We start from the raw sequence: 22,183 nt of genomic DNA, 5'->3' as shown, positions 1-22,183 counted from the left end.
GCTAAATCCGCAACCGGATCTCTTTACAGATGGTTGTGAGCCACCATGTGGTTGCTGGGAATTGAACTCAGGACCTCAGGAAGAGCAGTCAGTGCTCTTAACCGCTGAGCCATCTCTCCAGCACAAGCCCGCAAGTTTTAACGCTGGAATAGTTACATCTGTTACTCTGTGGCTGCGAAGGCAAGGGTGGAGGGTAATGCCACAGATCCTGCTCACCTACACACTGGGTGGCATCCACTACTGTCACATCTGGCTTGAAGGGAACTTTAGGTAGGTCAAACATTCAGGAAACAAATGCAGAATGCAGGACAAGAGGCCTTTCATTTTTCCTTCTTATTTTTTCCTTAGACCTGATTTCACTATGTAGCCCAGGCTGGCCTGAAACTTACTATGTAGCCCAGGCTGGCCTCAACTCCCTCTGCCTCAGCTGGTATACTTCCCATTGCATGCTGTTGGCCCAGCATTACCTGTGTAACCACAGGTAATGAAGAGAGGTCAGGGCAGCTGTGGTGGGGAATGCAGCTTTGCCTTTTGAGGTCCCGAGAGATTCTCTGTAGAACCTACCAGCCTGTAGCTGGTCAGGGTCACCGCTGTGTGCTGGAATAATTTCAAATCTTGCTTCCACGGTGTGGAGAGGCTGACCAGTATATAGTCCTGATGACTCCAAATGGCTCTGCACATGGCTGCTAGCTAATCCTGTGGGGGCTGGGACTATGTGGGACTACGTGGCAGGTGAGCATGGTGCTGGGGACACACTCCAGCGCTGGTTGTCCGAAATCCTCATCAGGGCTCAGGTCTGGAGCCATGTCCACCTCATCAAGGACAAGGATTCCCTGGTGCCTTCAGTCCTTGGCAGCAAGGACTTGGTTGAGACTGTCTTTAGTAATAACAGAGAGTGACACCTATTTATCTCCTAAATGTTTATTACATAGGCTGTACTCAGAGACACTCCGGGGGCTTGAAGGGACTCACGCCAGAGCTGACAGCCACACTCAGCATGGACAGGGTTAAGCCAATGCCCGCTTCTCCTTGTAGGTCGCCATCATCTTCTTGATTTCTGCAATTGCTTTTCCTGGATTCAGACCCTGGAGGGAAGGGAAGAGCTTCAGTACCAGGTATGATGGGAGGGAACAGAGAGGCAGCCAAGCCCCTCCCCAGGAGAGTGGTGTGCAGATCCAGCTCCTCAAAAGTCAGTGAGGGTGGAAAGGCAGCCCTGCTCCAGGATGGTCCTACGCTGACTACAAGGCGGGGGGCAGCATCTGACTGTTCAAGACACCCAGGGTGGAGTTTCCTTAGGACCACAGGCCAGGGTTAAGATTTGCCAGACACCATTACTGCTGTGAGTGAGTCAGCGACGGCAGAGACTACGTACTCTCAAAAGAGCTGTAAGAAACAAGCTTGGGACCGCTTCATCTCTTGCGTCTGACTGGCCAATACCAGCAGCCCTGGCTACAGCAGGGCCCCACAGCAGCTGTGACTTGTTTGCAGGACCGAGATACATATCCTAGTCAGGGCCAGCCTTGCCAAAGTAGGGAGGGAAATGGCAGGTACGTGGCAGCCCTGACTTATCTGAGGTTGGGGGAGGGCCTCCCAATTTAGGAGAGTAACTCAGAAACTAAAGTATTAAAGAGAAAATGACCCAAGACAGGCCAGGCTCTTCACAAATCAACACAGAGCGATTGATTGATCTCCAAGGTCCGTACACAAGGTAAGGTCCAGAGGGTGTGGCACAGGAAAGGCAGGGCAGACGGTGCACTGTGGGCTGCACAGCTGGCTTCACAGGGCAGCGCCGCATTCTCCTGTGCCTCAGCCTGTCCTCACATAGGACTTGAAGACTTGCCGGAGTTGGGCCCTTCTAGCAAAGTCTCCCAGATGTCTCCACCCTGCCAAGTGGCTACTCTATAGCTTCCTATCCTGCTGCCCGGTTCGCGCCTGAAGGGCAGTCAGGGTCCCTCCTCAGTTCTTCTTGCCCAGTGGCCAAGGCTGACATGTCCACAGTTGGCACCCGATCAGAAGGCACCCACAGATGACAAGAGGTCCCTCTCAGGAATGGGAGCTGGGTGGGGGTGGTGCATGCCTTTAGTCCCAGCACTCAGGAGGCCGAGGCAGGGCCTGGTCAACAGAGAGAGTGAGTTCCAGGACAGCCATGGCTATGTGGAGACATTCTGCCTCAAACAGGACAACATAACAAAAGAGATGAGGAGAGGCGGGGACATGGAGGCTGAAGCAGATGGGTAGCAGAGCTGTGGCACAGGCTGAGGGACCCTGCCTCCCACAGCGTTGGCACCTGGCTCCTGTACTCAGGCTGACCGCAGCTTCCTACCTGTGGGCCCTGGAGACATTCTTCCCCTTCCATCCCTGTGGACCTACAAGGAAGGCCTGGCCTTCTTGGGACCTGGTGGAGTCTGCGACTGAGAGCCATTCCAAGCCCCACCCGAGACAACAGGCATCCACCTCAAGCGGCTCGGCCACGGCTGCCATACCTTGGGGCAGGTCTGTGTACAGTTCATGATGGTGTGGCAGCGGTAGAGAGAGAAGGGGTCCTGCAGCTTGGCCAGGCGCTCCTCTGTGAATTCATCTCTGGAGTCGATCATCCAGCGATAAGCCTGGGAAAGCAGGGCGTGGTAGCCGGCGTGAGGGGCCGGCCTGAACAGGCTCCGCAGGGCAGAAGCCTGCCATCGCCCCACAGTTCTTGCCTTGCAGGAAGGCTCCTCACTCTCTCCTAACCCTGTGTGTCCACTCGCCACAAGCCTTTGATCCACCCCGGGCTTCGCACCTCGGTGCTCAATGATATGGTCCTGGGCACCACCTCTTCATGTTGTCCCAGGTTCTAATTAGGGAGGGTGGGCTGTGCCAAATGCTTTTTCTCTTGTCACAGCACCTGCCTGTGCTAGAAGCTGCCACTGAATAAATGCATGCTTTAGACAGGGTCTCACTGTAGCCCTAGCTGACCTGGAACTCAGAGATCTGCCTCCCCCCGAGTCCAGGGCTGAACTTACAGGGACACAGCACCACCAGGCCTGGCTTCTTTTTTTTTTTTTCCGGAGTTGGGGACCGAACCCAGGGCCTTGAGCTTGCTAGGCAAGTGCTCTACCAGTGAGCTAAATCCCCAACCCCCAGGCCTGGCTTCTTTGTTATTCTAAGGCTAGGTCTGTAGCCAGGCCTGGCCCTGAACTCATAATCTTCCCAAGTGCACGGGATTACATGCATAATGAGCTATGGTACCGTCATAGACAATTTGACTACTTTCTGTCAATCAACACATGCCCTGAGAGCAGCAAACTCACAATGGTTTACCGCAGGCCCCGGACCGCTCCCAGCTGGGTTTCTGAGACCTGTGTGGTTTCCAACAACTCAGATCCCGTGAGCCCACCCGCCTGCCCATGGCAAGGTCAACACTACTGTGTGCTCACACAGCCAGTAACTTCCTTTTTACTGGAAAATGGGAAACATGAAGTTATCTTGAGTTGCCTAACACTCTGAAAAGCAATGACCACAAATCTGAATCCCAGCTTCCTGGAAATGGACACTTTCTTTGCACTGAGCTATACACATGTGACAGGTAAGGACAAAACTCTTTCTTTCTAAGCAGCCCCCAGTCCAGCTTCCTGCCTTCCGATGAGCAGCTGCCCCTCAAGACACCTCCCCCAACCACACAGCCCACATTTCAGGGATCCGGCTCACACTGGGTCCCTCCCTTTGGGGTGGCCCTCTCCACTACACAGGCACAGCAAGGTGAAGCTTCAGCTCTGTTGAGAGCTACATGAGCCCAGTGAGCTGGCTTCCCCTCTGTACTGCAGGGCACTAGACAGCATCCTTCTGCAGGCAGCTACCTCCTGCAGGCCATTGTCCTCTAGGGCTTGGGGCTGTCTGAGACAGGGACACCCACCTGCATGAGAACTGCAGGCCCCAGGTACTTGTCTCCGTTCCACCAGTAACTGGGACAGCTGGTGCTGCAGCAGGCACACAGGATGCACTCATACAATCCGTCCTGTGTGGAGAGAAAGGAAGTCAGACACTGGGCGCAGCACACAGCAGAGGGCCAGCCTACCTGTGTGCTTTTTTGGTGAAATGCAAAGGGTGGTTTGTGGCAGTGTAATAGATTCATAAAAAAAAGATATTGTAATGAAATGCAAACCTCTTGTGGATCAGAGACCAGGGCCTTAAGTCCAACAACAATGCATGTAGACTGGGGAATCATTAACCACCCCCACTGACCTACAAGAGCCATGAACGAGGAGTTGTTCCCAACCAGAGTGCAGTCTGCAGTGAGGGGCACTGAAGCTCTTTGGCAGTCTGTCCAGTGTCTGTCAAGCTGGACAGTCCTCAAGTTTTTCATGGGAGCACCCTAAGCTGCCCTCCATGTCTCACACACTGACCCTTGAACTCCAGGGGGGAAGGAGGGGTCAACTAGGATGCCTGAGCCCCACGTGCCGCTGGCATCCTGGTCATACGCTTGCCACATGGCCTCAAGCCCTCTCTGTGCCTCCTAAGTTGGATTCTCTGATTCTGGCAACAAGCAGCAACCCAGAGGGGTCTGCTCACACAGGGGTGGTGGTGGTGGTGTTGGTCTGCTCGCATGGGTCAGCGACGGAGACAGGATGCCCAACACTGCAGCTGAAGACCTGATGGAGGAAGACAACTGGCTGCCTAGACTGGATGTGTGGTGAGAAGCCAGCCACACTGTCATTATGCCACAGTAGCAGGAGAGCTGCATAGCACATGTGGGTCAACAGCAAACTCATCCTTTGCAAGTCTGAGAGTGTACATACACACACACACACACACACACACACACACACACACACACACACACACACACACACACAGGAATGCAAAAAATTAAAAGTAGTTCACAGTACATTCAATTATTTGTTCCATGTAGCCTATTAAGAAACCAAAAAGAAGCTACACAAATGTCTGTCACTTGTGGCCATGCTTCACGTGGTGCTGGGGACAGAGCCCTGGGCCTGTGCAAGCTAGGCAAGACCTCCACCACCAGGGTACAGCTCTGGCTTCATGTTGGGGTGGGGTGGGGTGTGTGTGTATTTATTTTGAGACTCTGTAGCCTGGGCTGGCCTGGAACTCATGAGACTCCTCCTGGCTCAGACTCCCAAGTGCTAGCATTATAGGCATGAATCACCTAATAAAGCCACCTCAAAGCGATGCTCCCTCGTTGTGCCCAGCCTGGATTGGAAGTGCAAGAATGGGAGGTAGAAGTGGTGAAAGGCAGTGATGTCCTCACGAAGGCGCTCATTGGCCTTCTAGCGTCACTAACTGGCCGTTCCTGTGAGGATGGACCAGCACGTGTTCTCTGACTTGAATGACAAGAGAATCCGCTAGGCATTCATGCACTGACACTGGTAAAATGTCCATGGCCAGAGTCCAGGGGTTCAGAAAGGAAGGAGGTGACTAAAGTGGGCTCGGTCCACTAGCCGAGTCAGCATGCTTGCCCATCAGTGGGCACTTCTCAGGCAGGAAGGCAGGGGAAAGCTGGACTCAAAATCCTCCACTCAAGGTGTCATAGCCCAGGACTGGGGCCAGGCTCAGTCGGCAGTCTTATTGGACAAACACACGGCCCTGGGATGGGTCCCCAGCAGCGCAGAAACCAGATGTGGCATGTGGGATGGGGAGGCACTTGGGTCAGCCTGTGACACAGCCCTTTCCTCAACAGAAACACTGTGCCCTGACTCAAGGGCAGTAACTCCAGAAGGCCAGGACCAACCAGTCCAGTCAGACCCGGCTCGCTTAGAGACAGACAGCAAGGCTCTACTTCCAGTCTGCCCTCCCCACCACCACACTGCCACAGACACCCCCTCCACTACCACACCGCCACAGAGACTGAATGGGCAGCATGTGTGCATGTTATTTTTTTTTTTTTTTTTTGTTCTTTTTTTCGGAGCTGGGGACCGAACCCAGGGCCTTGCGCTTCCTAGGTAAGCGCTCTACCACTGAGCTAAATCCCCAGCCCCATGTGTGCATGTTATTAACCTCCCCTCCCCCGAGAGAGAACAGCTTGGTTTTGGCCATCAGCCTCTACAGAGCAAGCCTCTTAGATACTGCTCTCTTCTGCCACATGTAATCCCCTGCCCTGACACCCGCCCTCAGCTGTGCCCGCTCTTTGGTCCACTCTGGGCCTTCACAGGTATGCGCTGACCCCGATGCTGAGGCAGGGGCCCACCCTTGGGTTAGCTGCTCTTTCCTTGGCTCTCCAGCACTAGGGATGGATTCAGGGCCTTGAGCACACTAGCTAAGTGTTCTGCCACAGCCTAGCAACTTACTCCCCTCAGGTCAGAGAGCCACCAATTTCCTTCAGAGCACACTAAGTGTTCTGCATCACCCTACCGCTCCCCAACATCCAGGAAGCTCCCTGCCAACCATGACAATAGATTTAAGTAATGACCAGCTTCTCCCGGTCCTCGATGGATTGCAGATACTGTTGCTTGCCCTCCTGGGACTCATCCTTCTTCTTCAGATAGGGCTCAATGGATTTGTATTGTGCATAGAAGTTACTCAAGTCCTGAGGAAAAGGAGGGAAAGGAGAGGGATCAGATCCTGCAGGGCCTTCAGCGGCTGGCTTCTTCCGACAGCTCACATACACCACACACTTTCCCACCATGACGCACAGAAACCAAACTCTGCAGAGGCAGTGACCACAGAGCTGGGAAATGTCTTCCCCACCAGCTGAAGTCACAGTACCTGGAGTCTTTTCTCCTGCTGCCTCAAGTCAGGGAAGGTGCCCGAGGTAGCAGAGGGAGGGACTGAGAGCAAAGTCAAGCCTCTCTGTTTCCCACTGAGATTCCACACAAATACTTTGCGGCTATGGTCAAATCCTTCCTTTCTCGGGCAGTTCCAACTCTGAAATTCTAAGCCCTTATTCCCAAACACACAAACCATCTGAGCTTCAGGATGTTCAGGCACATCACCTGTCACGGTCACACATGCCAGCCACACTGGTGTGGCTCTGGGAAGGGGGATTCCTAATGCCTCTGGGGATACTGTGGATCCCATAAACACAGGGAGTATCTGGTTGTTCTATCACTCGCACCAAAGAAGCTGTGAACACTGGACCTAGCTGCTCCAAACACCACAGCAGGACCCCACTCCCTGCCACAGAGGGAGAGCCGCACACTCACAGGGACTAGATCCTTGATCACATACATATGCGGAAGAGGGTATATTTTCGAGACTTTGCCAAGGTCTGTGTCGATCCTGCGCGTGCATGCCAGCGTGTTGCCTCCGTTGATGTTCATGGCACAAGAGCCACAGATCCCTGAGGGAGACACCAGGTGATCACGTCAGTAATTGCACTAATGTGCGTTTCTCCCTTCCCTCCTGCCTAGACCTCACCTTGAACCAGGCACACAGTTACCCTCTAAGCTACATCCTCAGTCCCCCGAAGGCCTAGCTGGCTCCTTCCATCTTTGTTTAATCCCAGGTTTCCAAGGTTAGGGGCGGCCGCTGAGCAGACATGGAGACGGCCTCTGTTCCTAACTTCTGATTTCCAGCTCAATACATGTCCTTGTGGAGTCCTGTGACTCAGCAGGTTCACTCCCCACATAACAGGTCTACACAGTCACCTACCTACCTAACATTAAGATACACAACAGCGTTTGCCTAGCAAGCACAAGGCCCTGGGTTCGGTGCCCAGCTCTGAAAAAAAAAAAAAAAAAAAAAAGAGACACACAACAGCTTGTCTGACAGACAGGCTCCTTGGCCACAGAGCCAGCTGGGCTTCAGGGCCTTTTAAGCTTTTTTAAAAAAAATCATTATTACTAAATTAATTTGATTTTTACTCGAAATCCTATATTAAAGTATATTATCTTTGTTGTATTATCACTAGCAATTATTTTTCTTCTCTCTCTCTCTCTCTCTCTCTCTCTCTCCCCCTCTCTCTCTCTCCCTCTCTCTCTCTCTCTCTCTCTCTCTCTCTCTCTCTCTCTCTCTCTCTCTCTCTCTGTGTGTCTCTGACTCTGTGTGTGTGTCTCTCTCTCTGTTTTTGAGACAGGATTTCTGTGTAGCCCTGGCTGTCCTGGAACTCCCTCTGTAGACCAGGCTGGCTTCAAGCTCAGAGATCCACCTTCCTCTGCAAAAGCGTAAAAGCGTGCACCACACTGCCTGGCTTTTCTTTTTTTTTTTTTTCCGGTCTCGCTGCATAGTCCAGAACTCAGTTGCCAGCCACCCCAGCGCTCCACACTCGCTCTGCACTCTCAGACACACAGGCTAAGTGCACAGCATTAGAGGAGGAAGCTGTCTTCTCACATCTCAGCAGCACAGCACAAGTACATCACCCCGTGACAAGGACACTGGATAGGCCTCAGCCAGAAACTCCCACCTCCCACTAACAAAGAGCTCACGCGGCAAATGCCAGCTAGTCTGTCCTCACTGGTGCTGCTGGGACACAGGAAGCTCGAGACAGAGCTCCCCAGGGAAATCAGAACCTGCACCACAGTTCACACTTTGGAAGCTGAATCCCATGAAAAAGAAGGTGACATACAGCAAGCAGGGTGTGGGGATTAGAAGGGTCCTGAGTGGGTGTGTGTTGTGACAGGTGCCTGGTCATGTGAAGCCTGTGGAAATGACAAGGTCTTCCTCCAGGCGAGGCGCAGAATGACGGCCCAGCTCCCTTTGGTCTAAGCGTGAGTGTTTATGAGTGACTGACCAGTGCAGCAGCCATCGCTTCTTTTCTCAGAGGACTACTGTCTGAGACTGCACCCCTCCAGAGCCCTCCTACCTACACTGGCTAACCTCATCCTATGCTGTGGGTAACAAACACCCTGAGGTTCTGGCTTATGTAGCTGCTTGCCTACCTGGTCTAAGCTTCCTCCATATCTGGGTGTCCACCCTTCCTTCATTCCCTTACTGCCCCATCAGGGCACTCCCTAACGCTGTACTGGTCTCAGAAGCAAGGTCACCTTGCAGGGCTGTAGCTCTCCAGGGTGCTGCCGTCTGTGGGGGGCCACACCTCATGGTAGTCAGAAGCAGGCCGAGGTCTAGTGATAATGAAACCACTCACCTTCTCTGCATGATCTTCGGAAGGTCAAAGTAGAATCGATTTCATTCTTAATCTTGATTAGAGCATCCAGCACCATCGGTCCACACCTGATGAAGAAAAGAGCTCAGTTCTGCTATGGCCAGCATCTGACTTCACTACTGCAGACACCGGACACAGGGCACACTGAACCCATCAGCGGCAGAGTTTAACTACTGCACACTTGTATGTGTTTATTCCTTTTGTGCTGTGCTCTTTTCTTCTTCTTCTTTTTCCGGATATGCTTTTTTTTTTCCTTTTCTTTTCTTTTTTTTGGACCTGGGGACCGAACCCAGGGCCTTGCGCTCGCTAGGCAAGTGCTCTACCACTGAGCTAAATCCCCAACCCCCCGGATATGCTTTTTCTATGTAAAAGCCCTGGTTGTCCTGAAACTCACTCTGTACACCAGGCTGGTCTCGAATTCAAGAGATTCTCCTGCCTCTGCCTCTTGAGTGCTGAGATTAAAAGGTGTGCAACCCCCCCCGCCGTGTGTGTGTGTGTGTGTGTGTATGTGTGTGTGTAGTGCATGCCTATGTATATGCAGGTGCACATATGTAGGGAGTGGTTCCCAATTGGTTCTTTGAACTATCAATAAAGATGCCAAGGGCCAATTGCTGGGCGTAAGGAAAGAGGCGGGACTTCCGGGTCCTCACAGGAGTAGGCGAGGAGCCACAGAGAGGGAAAGGGATTTTCACCATGCTTCTGAGTAACCAGCCACTTATGGTGGATTGGGCCCAACTGGGGCCCACTAGAGCTGAGGTAGCAACTAAAGCTGAGGTCAGATTTAGTGTGCTGAGCTAAGAGTATTGGGAAGGGCACCCTAGCCGTGGGAGATTAGAAGCGTCCAGCAACTGAGCCAAAGCAGTTATATAAAATAAGCAGTTAAAGAAAATAAGTTAAGGGGTTGGGGATTTAGCTCAGTGGTAGAGCGCTTGCCTAGGAAGCACAAGGCCCTGGGTTCGGTCCCCAGCTCCAAAAAAAAAAGAACCAAAAAAAAAAAAAAAAAAAAAAAGAAAATAAGTTAATGTGCATGTGTTTTATCCTCGGATCGGAGGGAACCTGGGTGGGGCTGGAAGTGTGGTCTGCCAGGAACTTAAAGTGACCTTACAGTGGGGTAGCAAAAACTACATGCTACACACATACAGGCGGGTGCGTGGAAGCCGGAGGGGGATGTCTAGAGTCTTCCTGTATCGCTCAGTCTTAGTCCCTTGAGACAGGGTCTTTCACTGAACCCGGAGCTGCTGTTTTTCAGCTAGGTTGATAGGCAGCCCCCGATCTGGATCCTCCTGTGTCTGCTCCTCTACTCTAGAGCCAATTACAGGAGCAAGGAGCACTGCCTGGCTTCTTTCATGAATGCTGGCTCCAAACTTAGGCCCTCATGCTTGCGAAGCTCACACTTTACCCACTCAGCCACTTCCTCAGCCTGTCTGTCTGTCTGTTCTTGTTTGTTTTGTTGAGATGGTGTCTTACTATGTAGTCCAGGCTGGCCTTGAACTTGGTTGCTCCTGATATGAGCGTTACATGATTGTAACAGGAAATACGGTAAGGATGATAAAAGAGAATAAACTGGACTTGAGGATGGCTCAGCAGTGAAGAGCACAAGAGCCCACGCTGTACTTGCAGAGGACCTGAGTTCAGTTCCCAGCCCTGACGCTGGGCAGCTTGTAACCGCCTGTAACCAGCTCTAGAGAAGCTGCAGTCCCTGGCTCTGCAGCACTTACACACAAGCTGGCATGCATGCACCTACATAGTAATAGTTCAGAGGGCCGCAGTCCAGATGTGACAAGTGTCCTGGGGCTGGCAAGCATCTTACATGAGCCACAGTGAGTTGTAGTTTTGTTTTGTTTTGTTTTTTAAAAGATCTATTTCTTTTATTTATGTGAGCACACAGTTGCTGTCCTCAGACAGATCAGAAGAGGGGGACATCAGATCTCATTACAGATGGTTGTGAGCCACCATGCGGTTGCTGGGAATTGAACTCAGGACCTCTGGAAGAGCAGCCAGTGCTCTTAACCGCTCTCCAGCAGCCCCTAGTTGTAGTTTTTAAGGATTTAGTTCACTTCATCACAATTGCTGAAGCTGAATGTCTCGGCACAGTCATTACCAATAATCTTACAAGGTCTGGAGTGACACCCTCTGCTTGGTAGTGGGATTTTTTATCTGGCTGTTTTATTGGAGTGCTAGAACTAAGAGCCAAGGGTTCATGTGTGCTAAGTAAGCCCCCAACACGGAGCCTCAGCCCAGCTCCCACTCAATTTCTTTTCTTCCGAGACAGGGTCTGATGACAGTTTAGGCTGGCTTTGAACTTGCTGTTATGCAGGATGATTTCTTTTTTTTTTTTTTTGGTTCTTTTTTTCGGAGCTGGGGACCGAACCCAGGGCCTTGTGCTTCCTAGGCAAGCGCTCTACCCCAACCCCGCAGGCTGATTTCTTAAATCCTAGGGCTGAAGCCATCCCCTACTGTGCTAAGTATTTTTTTTTTAAGATTTTATTTATTTATTGAATATAAGTACACTGTAGCTGTCTTCAGACACACCAGAAGAGGGCATCAGATCTCATTACAGATGGTTGTGAGCCACCATGTGGTTGCTGGGAATTGAACTCAGGACCTCTGGAAGAGCAGTCAGTGCTCTTAACTACTGAGCCATCTCTCCAGCCCTCTGTGCTAAGTATTCTTATTTCTGGCCTTTTCTGTTAATTTTATTTTTATGTTTTGTTTGGATTTGCTTTGCTATTCTTTTCCTCTTTTTTTTTTTTTTTTAATACTGGGGCTTGAACACAGGGCCTTACACAAGGCTGGCCAACTGTTACTATTGTGCTATTGTGCTATATCCTCAGACTCATTAATGTCATTTAAACGGCCTCATGCACTGCTATGCTGGCCTCGCACTTGTATGCTCTACCTTGGAATCAGTAGCTGGGATGGCAGAAGCACAAAGCCGTGCCTGGCCCCGCCTTCATACTGTTTCTGTGGCACTGGGGGCCTCCTGCATGTTAAGTACACCTGGGCTGTACCTCCAACCTCCTTTCCTACCTTCTAAGGTAAAGTCTTAGATGACTGGTTTTTTTTTTTTTTTTGGTTCTTTTTTTCGGAGCTGGGGACCGAACCCAGGGCCTTGAGCGTCCTAGGCAAGCACTCTACCACTGAGCTAAATCCCCAACCCCTAGATGACTGGTTTTAAGCCTTTTCATGTTCCAGGGTAATCTCAAACTGGAGAGCCTCCTGTCTCAAGCTCATGAGAAGACATTAGAAAAAAAAAGCCCGGGGTTGGGGATTTAGCTCAGTGGTAGAGTGCTTGCCTAGCAAGCGCAAGGCCCTGGGTTCGGTCCCCAGCTCCGGAAAAAAAAAAAAAAAAAAAGCCCTTAAACCCTAAGCACCGATCTGTGAACCTCCTTGGCAGGAGCTCAGAGCACGGCTGGCTCTTACTTAACTCTGCAAGGCTGTGGTTTCCTGCACTGACCTGTTATTTACTTCTCTGTGACTCTTTAAATTCATTCATTCTTTTCTGTTGTTGTTGTTTGTTCTGTCCAGGACAAGGTTTCTCTGTGTGCCTGACTGTCCTGGAACTTGATTTGTAGACCAGGCAGACCTCAAACTCTCTGAGGTCCACCTGCCTCTGTCCCGAGTGTGCCACCAAATTTTCTACTGTGGTCAGAGTAGACCTTGAGAGTGTGACCTCTGAAATGTACTGGCTTTTATTGTGACCAACTTCTTGGTAAGCATACCATATGCACTTGAAACCAAGTTGCATTTTGCCACTGGTTGGTGTGGAATATCCCCCCACAACTGTTTTACTTACAAATCTGCGTCATGACTTTTCTTTTCTGTTTATGTGTGTGTGCGTGTGTGTGTGTGTGTGTGTGTATGCATGTGTGTGCGTGTGTGTATGAAGTGCTCACAGAGGTCAGAGGAGGGTATCAGATCCCCTGGAGGGGAAGTTGCAGACTACTGTGAGCTCCCTGGCATGGGTAGAGGGAGCTCAGTTACAATCCCCTGCCAGACTAAGTGCTCTTAACTGCAGAACCATCTCTGCATCCCCTTGAAAAGAATGTGTGTGTGCACGTTCAGGTGCATGCGTGTATGCGTGGAACCAAGGTCACCCTCAGGTATTGATCCTCAGACACGGCCTCCCACGGGAACTAAGGGTATCAGAGGCCAGGCTGCCTGGCAGCCAGGACCTGGCTGTCTCTGCTTCCACAGTGCTGGGATAGGACATATATGCTAACCATGCCCCACAGTTTGCATGTGTTCTGGGGACCAAACTTAGGTTTTCTAAGGCCCACAAGTACTTTACCAGCTGAGCCAGCTCCGTTCATTTGTTTGAGGTGAGGTCTCATACAGTCCTGGCCGGCCTAGCTGAGGATGAACTTGGAATTCTTGTCCTTATATTTCTAAGGCCCAAGTGATGGGATCCTTGGGTCGCCATGCCTAGCCAGTCTGCCTCCTTCCCAGTGTCTCTGTGTAACCAGCAGTCCTGGATCCCACCAAGCTTTCCTGAGGACTGTCCACACTTCACGGTTTTTAGATGGTAATCAACATGGCAGATTCAAGCACTAGGAAGAGGTTCAAATGGAGCTTGTATTCCTCCTTGAGTCTTTCCAGGGTTCCCATATTCTCTGCTTCCCAGAGTTTTAGTCTGTGAGGTTAGGGCTCGTTCAGTCCCTGTGCTCAAGGCCAGTCTCTCTCTAGTGCCTTTAGTCATTCCTTTTTTTTTTTTTAGGATTTATTTATTTTATGTACATGAGCACACTGTAGCTGTCTTCAGACACAACAGAAGAGAGCATCAGATCTCATTACAGATGGTTGTGAGCCACCATGTGGTTGCTGGGACTTGAACTCAGGACCTCTGGAAGAGCAGTCAGTGCTCTTAACCGCTGAGCCATCTCTCCAGCCCCGCCTCCAGTCATTCCTATGCTCCCTGGGTTTGTCTGAGGAAAGCCTACTCAACCATTGCTGAAAGGGAGCTGGGGAAAGCTACTGCAGTACTGTACAAAGTTCACCCTTGTATTATTTAAATGAGGATTCCTAAGCCCTCCTACCTTGTTCAATCCTGACATGGCCCTGTAGTGCTTAAACTACAAGAATCTCCTGTCTCAGGTCTGCGTAAACAGTTTTACCATTTATTCTCCACCTGATCACCCAATGGCAGTCAAAATAGAGAATTAGGGCGAGACTCCTGCCAGTCAGAGGAAGGGTCTGGTAGAGGGAGAGGGGGAGAATGGAGGATTTGGAGCCAGAAGGAAGAGGTTCGGAGAGATCCTGAAAACACAAATACCCCTGGAGCCCGAAGAGCCAGGTCAATAATAATATGCAAGTACCGTGGGACAGGGCTGGGGGGACAGGGCTGGGGGGACAGGGCTGGGAGGACAGGGCTGGGGGGACAGGGCTGGGGGGACAGGGCTTGAGGGACAGGGCTGGGGGGACAGGGCTGGGAGGACAGGGCTGGGGGGACAGGGCTGGGGGGACAGGGCTGGGAGGACAGGGCTGGGAGGACAGGGCTGGAGGACAGGGCTGGGGGGACAGGGCTGGGAGGACAGGGCTGGGGGGACAGGGCTGGGGGGACAGGGCTGGGGGGACAGGTCTGGGAGGACAGGGCTGGGAGGACAGGGCTGGGAGGACAGGGCTGGGAGGGCAGGGCTGGGGGGACAGGGCTGGGGGGACAGGGCTGGGAGGTAGCCAGATTAGCTTAGGGGTTAAGGTTGATCATTTAACTGCTCAGCTATTGAGTGTAGCTTGAAATCTTTGTTTCTCTGTGTGGTTATTGGGACTAGCATAAGGTAAAGAAATATAACTGTCAGATTAATTCACTATTTACATTTATATTAAAGCTAATTCTTTAATGGTATTATATATTTTTAAAATTTTATAATTTTAGCCTCATATTACTGAGGTGGGTTTGTGTTCTTGTTTTGTTTTTTAAGAGGTTTCATTGTGTGACCATGGCTGTTCTGGAGCTCATGCAGACCAGGCTGGCTCAAACTCACAGAGATCTGCCTGCCTGCCAGCCTCCCAAAACTCTGGGTTTAAAGGTTTGTGCCACCATCACCTGTCTTACTGAGTTTTGAGTTGCAAAATTTTTTTGTCTTCTAAGTATCTGGCAATATTTTTACTTTTTCCTTAATAAAACAGTTGGCTAGTACTTACACAGAGTGCATGAAGCTACAGGCTCAACCCCGGCACCTCGTACCCCAGGTATGGTAGCCCACACGACCCATGCCCGTAACCCCAGAAGTGGGGAGGTATAGGGAGGAAGATTAGAAATTCAAGGCCTTCCTTCCTCAGCTAAGTAATGAGTTCAAGATGAACCTGAACTACAAAGAGAGGGAGGGAGGGAGAGAGGTAGGGAGGGAGCGAGAGGGCACACGCGAGAGAGCAACTTATCTGACCCTAAAGACGGACATCTGATTCTCTGTAACATTAAGGGAATCAGATTTTTGTGTCTCCCAAGACCCAAAGGGCATGACTCTACAAGCTCTGTCCATAGCACCACAAGTAACAGCAGAAACCAGACGTAACTGAGTCCAGTGAGCCCTTCCACCCTCCCAGACACTCACTTATTCAGATCCACCTTGTATGTCTGCATTCGAGGTTTATCTCCAGCCTTGTCCGGGTCCCATCGGTAAATGGCGAAGGTTTTGATTCTGGGAGCTGCAGCAGCAGCTGTCTGTGCCTCTCGGCAGGCCTGAAACTTGAAAAAGCCAAAAAGAGGAAAGAGAAAAACATTAAAGACTGCAAGACACTTCTCCACTTACTGGTGTGATAACTATATTCCTGGCACAGACGGGCTGGGTACCCCACTTCCTTGGAAGGCACACTCACCAACATCCAACAGACCTTAATCCCCATGAGAAGCCAGCTATGGGCCCAGGGCCAGGGACACAGAACTTAGCTTTACTTCTGACACAGACAGAACCTTCCCTTCCATTGAACTTATCTGTGGTGACCTACAGTGAAGTGGAAGCTACATGACGATGTACACGGAGGGATCCTGAGGAGGTGAAGCCAGCCTCCCAAGAGAGGGCGGAGGTCACGGGCTGCACTGACTAGGGTTTAACTGGAGCCAGAAGAGCAGTGTTAGGAGGCAGGGGGAACAGCAGGTGTGAGGATGTGTGCGGTGACGTGGGGGCATGATCACACTGAGGTGAGTTCGTTTTTGTCCTGAGAACCACAGAACACAGTGACACTTCAGTTGAGACAGGGTCCCATGCAGTCCAGGCTGGATTCCAACTTCAATCTTCCTGCCTTGGCCTTCTAAATGCTGAGACTACAGGTGAGTGCCACACGACCGGCCTGTACAACTTCTAACCTGGGTGGTGACAAGACTGTGCTGTGCACGTATGTGAGATAATGACACTTAGAAGGGAGACTTATTACATGAGATCCGAACAAACCAGTCAGAAAGCTACTTCTGTTTTTAAAACAAGACACTGTGGCCAGCAAGAGGGTCCAAGTACTTGCGATGGCAGCCTAAAAACTTGAGTTCATTCCCAGAAGTCATGTAAAGATGGAAAAAACTGACTATCTACACAGTGGCACGTGCCGTTCCCTCATCATACAACAGAATAATAATATAAAAACAATTTTTTTTTTGGGCTGGAGAGATGGCTCAGTGGTTAAGAGGTTCTGAGTTCAGTTCCCAGCAGCCACACGGTGGCTCACAACCATCTGTAATGGGACCTGATGTCCCCCTCTTCTGGTGTGTCTGAAGACAGCTACAGTGTACTCATATACATAAAATAAATAAATATATCTTTAAAAAATATTTTTTAACCCCAACATGACAGCTGGGGTGGTGGTGTATCCCTTTAATCCCAGCACTTGGAGGGCAGGTGGATCTCTGACTTTGAGGCCAGCCTGGTCTACAGAGTGAGTTCCAGGACAGCCAGGGCTACACAGAGAAATCTGTCTCCAAAAAAACCGAACCAAACCAAAAACCCAATATGGTAACATTTTTAAAACAGGCACAGATCTGCGGATGATGCCACAGGGCTGTTCCAACACTTGGGAGGTGAAGGCAGGATCATGCAGTTGAGGCCAGAAAAGGCAGAGACTATGCTTTTAAAAAGAAAGCAGGGGTTGAGGATTTAGCTCAGTGGTAGAGTGCTTGCCTAGCAAGTGCAAGGCCCTGGGTTTGGTCCTCAGCTCCGGGAAAAAAAAAAAAGAAAAAAAAAAAAAAGAAAGAAAAAAGAAATTTGTTTAAAAAGAAAGCACTCCTCCCAAACCCAGTGAAAACTCATGATGAAGACTATCTGAGCACCAATTAGGGAACAAACAAGTTCTGCTCTGTTCTGCTGCATCTCAGCAACACAAAATCTCTGTCATGTGAGTCAGACAGCCAGGAACAATAACCCTGAGATGATGACCCTGAACCTGGACCTTCCTGCCTCTGCTCCCCCGTGCTACGTCAGCAGGGACGCCCCACAATGCCTGGTTTATGCGGGTACCGGGACGATACAAACATGCATCCTACGCCCTCTTCTGGACTCTTGAGATAATTTTAGATCACATATATCTGTAATAGTATTGAGATTCTTCCTGGATGAAAACATCTTACTATGCAGTTCAGGCTGGCCTTGAACATGCGGCAAATCTCTGATTTCTGCTCCTGAGTACCAAGACAATACTACATACCCAATTATGGCCCCATAGTATGGAAGACCAATTCAGCAGTACCCTCTGAGGGCAGGAAGAGCTCAGTTGACTCCTAGGCCTGCTGAAATGACAGGTTACCTGCAAAGGAGCTTCATCGTCTTTCTCCTATTTAAACATTTGTTTCTATAGAGACATTTGATCAGGCACACTTTTCAAAAGGGACTAGGGTCAGATTGAAATCAATCAAGGATATTTATTTACTTTGAGATGAGGCTCACATAGCCCAGGCTGGCCTCAAATTTATTATGTAGCCAAGAATTACCTTAAACAGCCAATTCTGCATCCACCTTCCATGGCTAGGAATCAGCTAGTCCTGTTGTTTTGAGACAAGGTCTTATATCCAGCCCTGGCTATCCTGGAACTTGCTAGTAGAGCAGACTGGCATCAAACTTACAGAGGTCTGATTACATGGCCTTATGAGTGCTGGAATTAAAGGTGTATACCACCACACCAGCCTATTTTTATTCTCGTGTATGCCGTGTGTGTGTGTGTGTGTGTGTGTGTGTGTGTGTGTGTGTGTGTGTCTGAGTATATGCCATGTGTGCAGGTGCCTGAGGTAGCCAGAAGATGGCACTGGATCTGCCAAAGTTGCAATTACAGCTGGCTGTGAGTGACGGGACATGGGAGCTGGGAACTGAACTCAGCAAGTGTTCTTGAGAGCTGAGCCATCTCTCCAAGCCTAGATTTGTGATTTTCAGAAAGATGGCAGGAATCACAGCATGCTTGTGTACCTTGCATAACCATGAGGGCAGAGAACAGCTATGAATCGGTGAGGGGACAATTAGCAGAGGGCCTTGGTGAACAAATGAGGAAAGACAGGATGGACATCAGGACACGTGGTATGCTGGCCCAAGGAGTCCTGTTAGCCTGCCCTGAACCCTGGTATTAGGAAGGAGAATGAGCAACCTCCTCTTGAGAAACCTGTGTACATTCATGGTCTTTCCCTCTCCCCTAATGTCTGTGCTTAAATCTATATTAAAACTTTTTTTTAAACAAAAATGCATTTGGATTGTGTGCATGGTGTCGGTGGCGAGGATGTGCTCATGTGGAGGGCAGAGGAACACTCTGAAGTAGGTTCCCTCCTTCTGCCTTCATGTGGGTTCTAGGGACAGGGCTCTGGTCATTAGATCTGACCAACACGCCTTTTCAGCCACCAAGCCATCTCCTCGGCTCTCAGAGCTTTTCCTAATAAACCCTTTGCTTTTAAAAAAAGGCCGCTCAGACAGGGAGATGGGCTGTAGTGTGAGACTTCCTTCCTCTCTCTCCCTCCCTGTCCAGCAACTTATATGCCAGGTTCCCCATGGGAGTGGAGACTGTGAACACATCTGGCCCTCGATCTATGACTCCAGTGACTGTGCCACGAAGGAAGAACGTCTCTAGATAATCCTGGAGAAGATGAACTTCCTCTATCTTCCGCAGGGGCAGGCCTGAAGCTAGACATATGACACGGCCACCAGGAAGGAAGGTGGGCAAAGGTAAGAAGGCAAAGCCAACCCTACAGACTCAAGGAAGGGGCAGGCTTGTATCTGAAGTGTGTTAGTGGGATCCAGCCCTGTTACCTTCAAGCTGCGAGTTCTTTAGAGAATCTCTTAACCAGTCTGATCCCACTTCCTCCAGTCTAATCTCACTTCCCCCTTTGCGAAGGGGAGGGTGGTATGGATACCCACTTCACAAGGAGCAGGCCAAACTACTGGCACAGCTCAGGAAATGATCTGTTCCCATGAGTTCACAGCAATCACAGGAGACTTGGAACCAGAACGGAAAGTCCACAGCAAGCTCAGGACGGGGCTTTTTGAGCACAAATATACCTTCCCACAGGGAGGAGGCCTCTCTTACTCTCACTACCCTAGAAAGGTGGGTAAGGGCCTCTCCTGAAATCCTAATGCTGACCTTTGAAACCAGTCTCTTCTTCACTTCGTTCTAGAATGCCCCGCCTGAGCCTGAGAACTCACTCCTTACAGTGAGGCTCTCATAACCTCACTGCTGCCTCTGCAATGTAGAAAGAGGACAGTAAACAAGGTCACCCGGAATTATTAACTGGATAACCTATCAGGAGGCTCCTCCCTCAAGAAAACTGATACACCCCCTTTGTGCGGTCACTGATTGCTGTAGCTTTTAAATTAGGGGTGGGGCCTGGTGAAATTTCTCCCATTCATGCTTGCATGAACTGGTGTCATTAGGATCCCATGTTCTCAGCCCTAAACACTTTATGCATAAGGAACACTAAATGCACTTAAAGAGATTGTGTACGTATATATTTAGCCATGCTAATTAAAGAAGTCATGAGTTTGAAAGGGAGGGAGCATGGGAGGAGAGAGGGGATTGGAAAAAATTTAAATACAGTAGTCATGCATGAAATTCTCAACAACCAAAACAGGATCATTAACTGAATACTTGGGACATCAGCCTGAGGCTCTGGTAGGCACTGTCTGTTTTTGTTGTTGAGACAGGGTCCCAAGTAGCCCAGGTTGGCCTTGCACTCCATATGGGGCTGAGGATGTCCTTACACTCCTGATCTCGCTGCCTCAGCCTCCCGAGTGCTGCTATGATAGGTGTGTATGCAGAGATGCACAGGTCCACACCTTTCATCTCAGCATTTACTCCCATGTGCTGAAGGAGGAGGATCTCTGAGTTCCAGGACAGCCAGGGTTGCATAAAGACACTGTCCAAAAAGCCAAAACCTAAGCAAAACAATAACACTGTCACAGGCTGGAGATTTGTCCTAGCAGTTTGGAAGGAGCAGAGTTCAGTTCTCTGCACTCGCATGGCGGCTGATAACCACCTGTAACTCCAGTTCCAGGAAATACGGCTCCCTCTTCTCCACAGGCACACGCATGGTGCCTATACATAACTCCTACGTACAAATGGAAACATCTAAACAAAACAAAACAAAACAAAAAACAACCCACAAAAGAACCTGCCCACGATCTACAGTTTACAAGAAAGGGGGGGGGGGCGCTCAGGTTTTAAGTCACTAAGAAAGTCTCTCTCGGAGTTCCTGTTGTCCACCTGTGAAGGACTGTCCAGGAGCCCAGAAGAGGACTGAATGGTATTTGTAAATCTTTAAGGAGAGGCAGTTTCTCTCGCCTTTCTAAGTGCTTCCACTGTGTACAGCTCCCGAGGATAGGGCGTGTGGGGAGACCTATGACAGAGCCACTACAGTAGTATTAACAAAAGCAGCTCCAGGCTCTGTCTGTCATCCCATGCCATCCGTATGAGATCAGTGCCGCTACACACCCTTGAATAAACACACTTCAGGGAACCGGGTCTTGCTTGCAAACTTCTACAGTCCGCATCTTTCAGGGGTTGGGTCGTTTTCTTCTATGTCTTCCTTTCCCTGCGGGTCAAGTGCATTGTCCTCCAGAGTTCAGCGGTCTCCGACATTACCGATGCAGAACAGCCTAATCTGGAGTTGCGACCTGGTCTCCCGGGACCCGTCCCAGACAACCCGCAGGCCTCCCTTTTACACAAGGTTGGTCGAGTGCAAATATCAGGATTTGATTCTGGGTTCCAACAACAGGTCGCCCATCATATGACCTTGACCAATTCGCTTGTCCTCCCTGACCTCTGCCTTTCCGTTATCTTTTCCAACCTCCTCCCGGCCGCGACTCTCCAGCTTGGGAGAAGCGCGGGTTGGCTATCTGAAAGGATGCTCAGGGGCAGGGAGCTGGTAAGTCCTCTCCTGAGGCCTGGACCCGGGCTCTTTCCGCTTCTCCGCGGACTCTCCACCCAGGCAGCCTCGGTGACCGGCACGGTTCCCCACTGAACTACGGCTCCGGGGCTCACCTGCAGGCCGACTCTGCCGAGAGCCGTAGCCGAAAAGCCGCGCTTCAAGGAGACCCCGACCACCGCCGCCATTTTGGCTCCTGACGTCAGCCCCACCCCTTACCCTCCGGCATCCCGTCGAACACCGCGGTGGGAAGCCGGCCTCTCCCCTTGAGGTCCGCTAGCAGCCTAAGAGCCAACGAGTGGAAGGCAGCTTCCGGTATCCCGAGTAAACGGACAGGAAGTGCGAGTGTGCCGTAGCGGCCAGTAGGGCGCATGCCCACTGGGCTTCCTATGTTCCTAAGGTGACCTCTGGAGTCGGAGCAGCGGGAAAGAGGGAAGGTAGCCTGGAGGGGTGGGGCAAAGGCCAGGAGGGGCGGGTCTTTCCTAGTTTGCTGAAGGCTGTGATTTTAATCCCTCTCTACTTGCAGTCGTGTCTGTCAATCACCTGTGACTCTTGTCTGATCAGTTTTGTGCTAGAGGACCCGTCAGTCCCTCTCTGAGCGAGACAGTTGGCGAGCGATTGAGGCGGTCACAAAAATGAATGTCAAAGGTGTCGCTCATTCATTTATTCATAAATATGTACGTAAGTTGCATGCCTGGAATCCCAGAAATTGGCATGTGGAGGCAGTAGGAGAATCAAGCTCATCCTTGGCTACTTAGTGAGGTGGAGGCTATCTGGGATACTTGAGGCTCTGTCTTAAAACACACAAAAACAAAACCAAAGCAATCAAA

General features: G+C 50.6%; 1 protein-coding gene across 2 annotated transcripts; it reads right to left on the bottom strand.

Moving 5' to 3' along the window:
- Positions 1–905: 905 nt before the first annotated feature.
- Sdhb (succinate dehydrogenase complex iron sulfur subunit B) lies at positions 906–21,720 on the bottom strand. 2 transcript variants are annotated; one of them, NM_001100539.1, is made up of 8 exons: positions 21,470–21,561; positions 15,586–15,719; positions 9,017–9,102; positions 7,137–7,273; positions 6,404–6,520; positions 3,890–3,991; positions 2,484–2,606; positions 906–1,085 (listed from the first exon to the last, which is right to left on the bottom strand). In NM_001100539.1, the coding sequence occupies exons 1-8, from the start codon at positions 21,539–21,541 to the stop codon at positions 1,008–1,010; spliced, it is 849 nt and encodes a 282-aa protein (NP_001094009.1). In that variant the 5' UTR covers positions 21,542–21,561; the 3' UTR covers positions 906–1,007. The 2 variants fall into 2 exon arrangements, with proteins under 2 accessions (NP_001094009.1, XP_063143542.1); XM_063287472.1 differs by having other exon boundaries at positions 906–2,606; positions 21,470–21,720.
- Positions 21,721–22,183: the final 463 nt, after the last annotated feature.

This window comes from Rattus norvegicus, chromosome 5, assembly GCF_036323735.1.
Source record: "Rattus norvegicus strain BN/NHsdMcwi chromosome 5, GRCr8, whole genome shotgun sequence".
Taxonomy (NCBI): Eukaryota; Metazoa; Chordata; class Mammalia; order Rodentia; family Muridae; genus Rattus; species Rattus norvegicus.
The sequence above is the reverse complement of the archived record's forward strand: the minus strand, read 5'-3'. Positions and strand labels throughout refer to the sequence as shown.

Excerpts from the sequence above, each read along its gene's own strand:
- Sdhb (XM_063287472.1), bottom strand. The coding sequence starts at position 21,541 with ATGGCGGCGGTGGTCGGGGTCTCCTTGAAGCGCGGCTTTTCGGCTACG. Across the intron at positions 15,720-21,469 it reads TCGGCAGAGTCGGCCTGCAG|TTTCAGGCCTGCCGAGAGGC; the intron begins GTGAGCCCCGGA and ends GGCTTTTTCAAG. Across the intron at positions 9,103-15,585 it reads TACAAGGTGGATCTGAATAA|GTGTGGACCGATGGTGCTGG; the intron begins GTGAGTGTCTGG and ends TTTCTTCATCAG.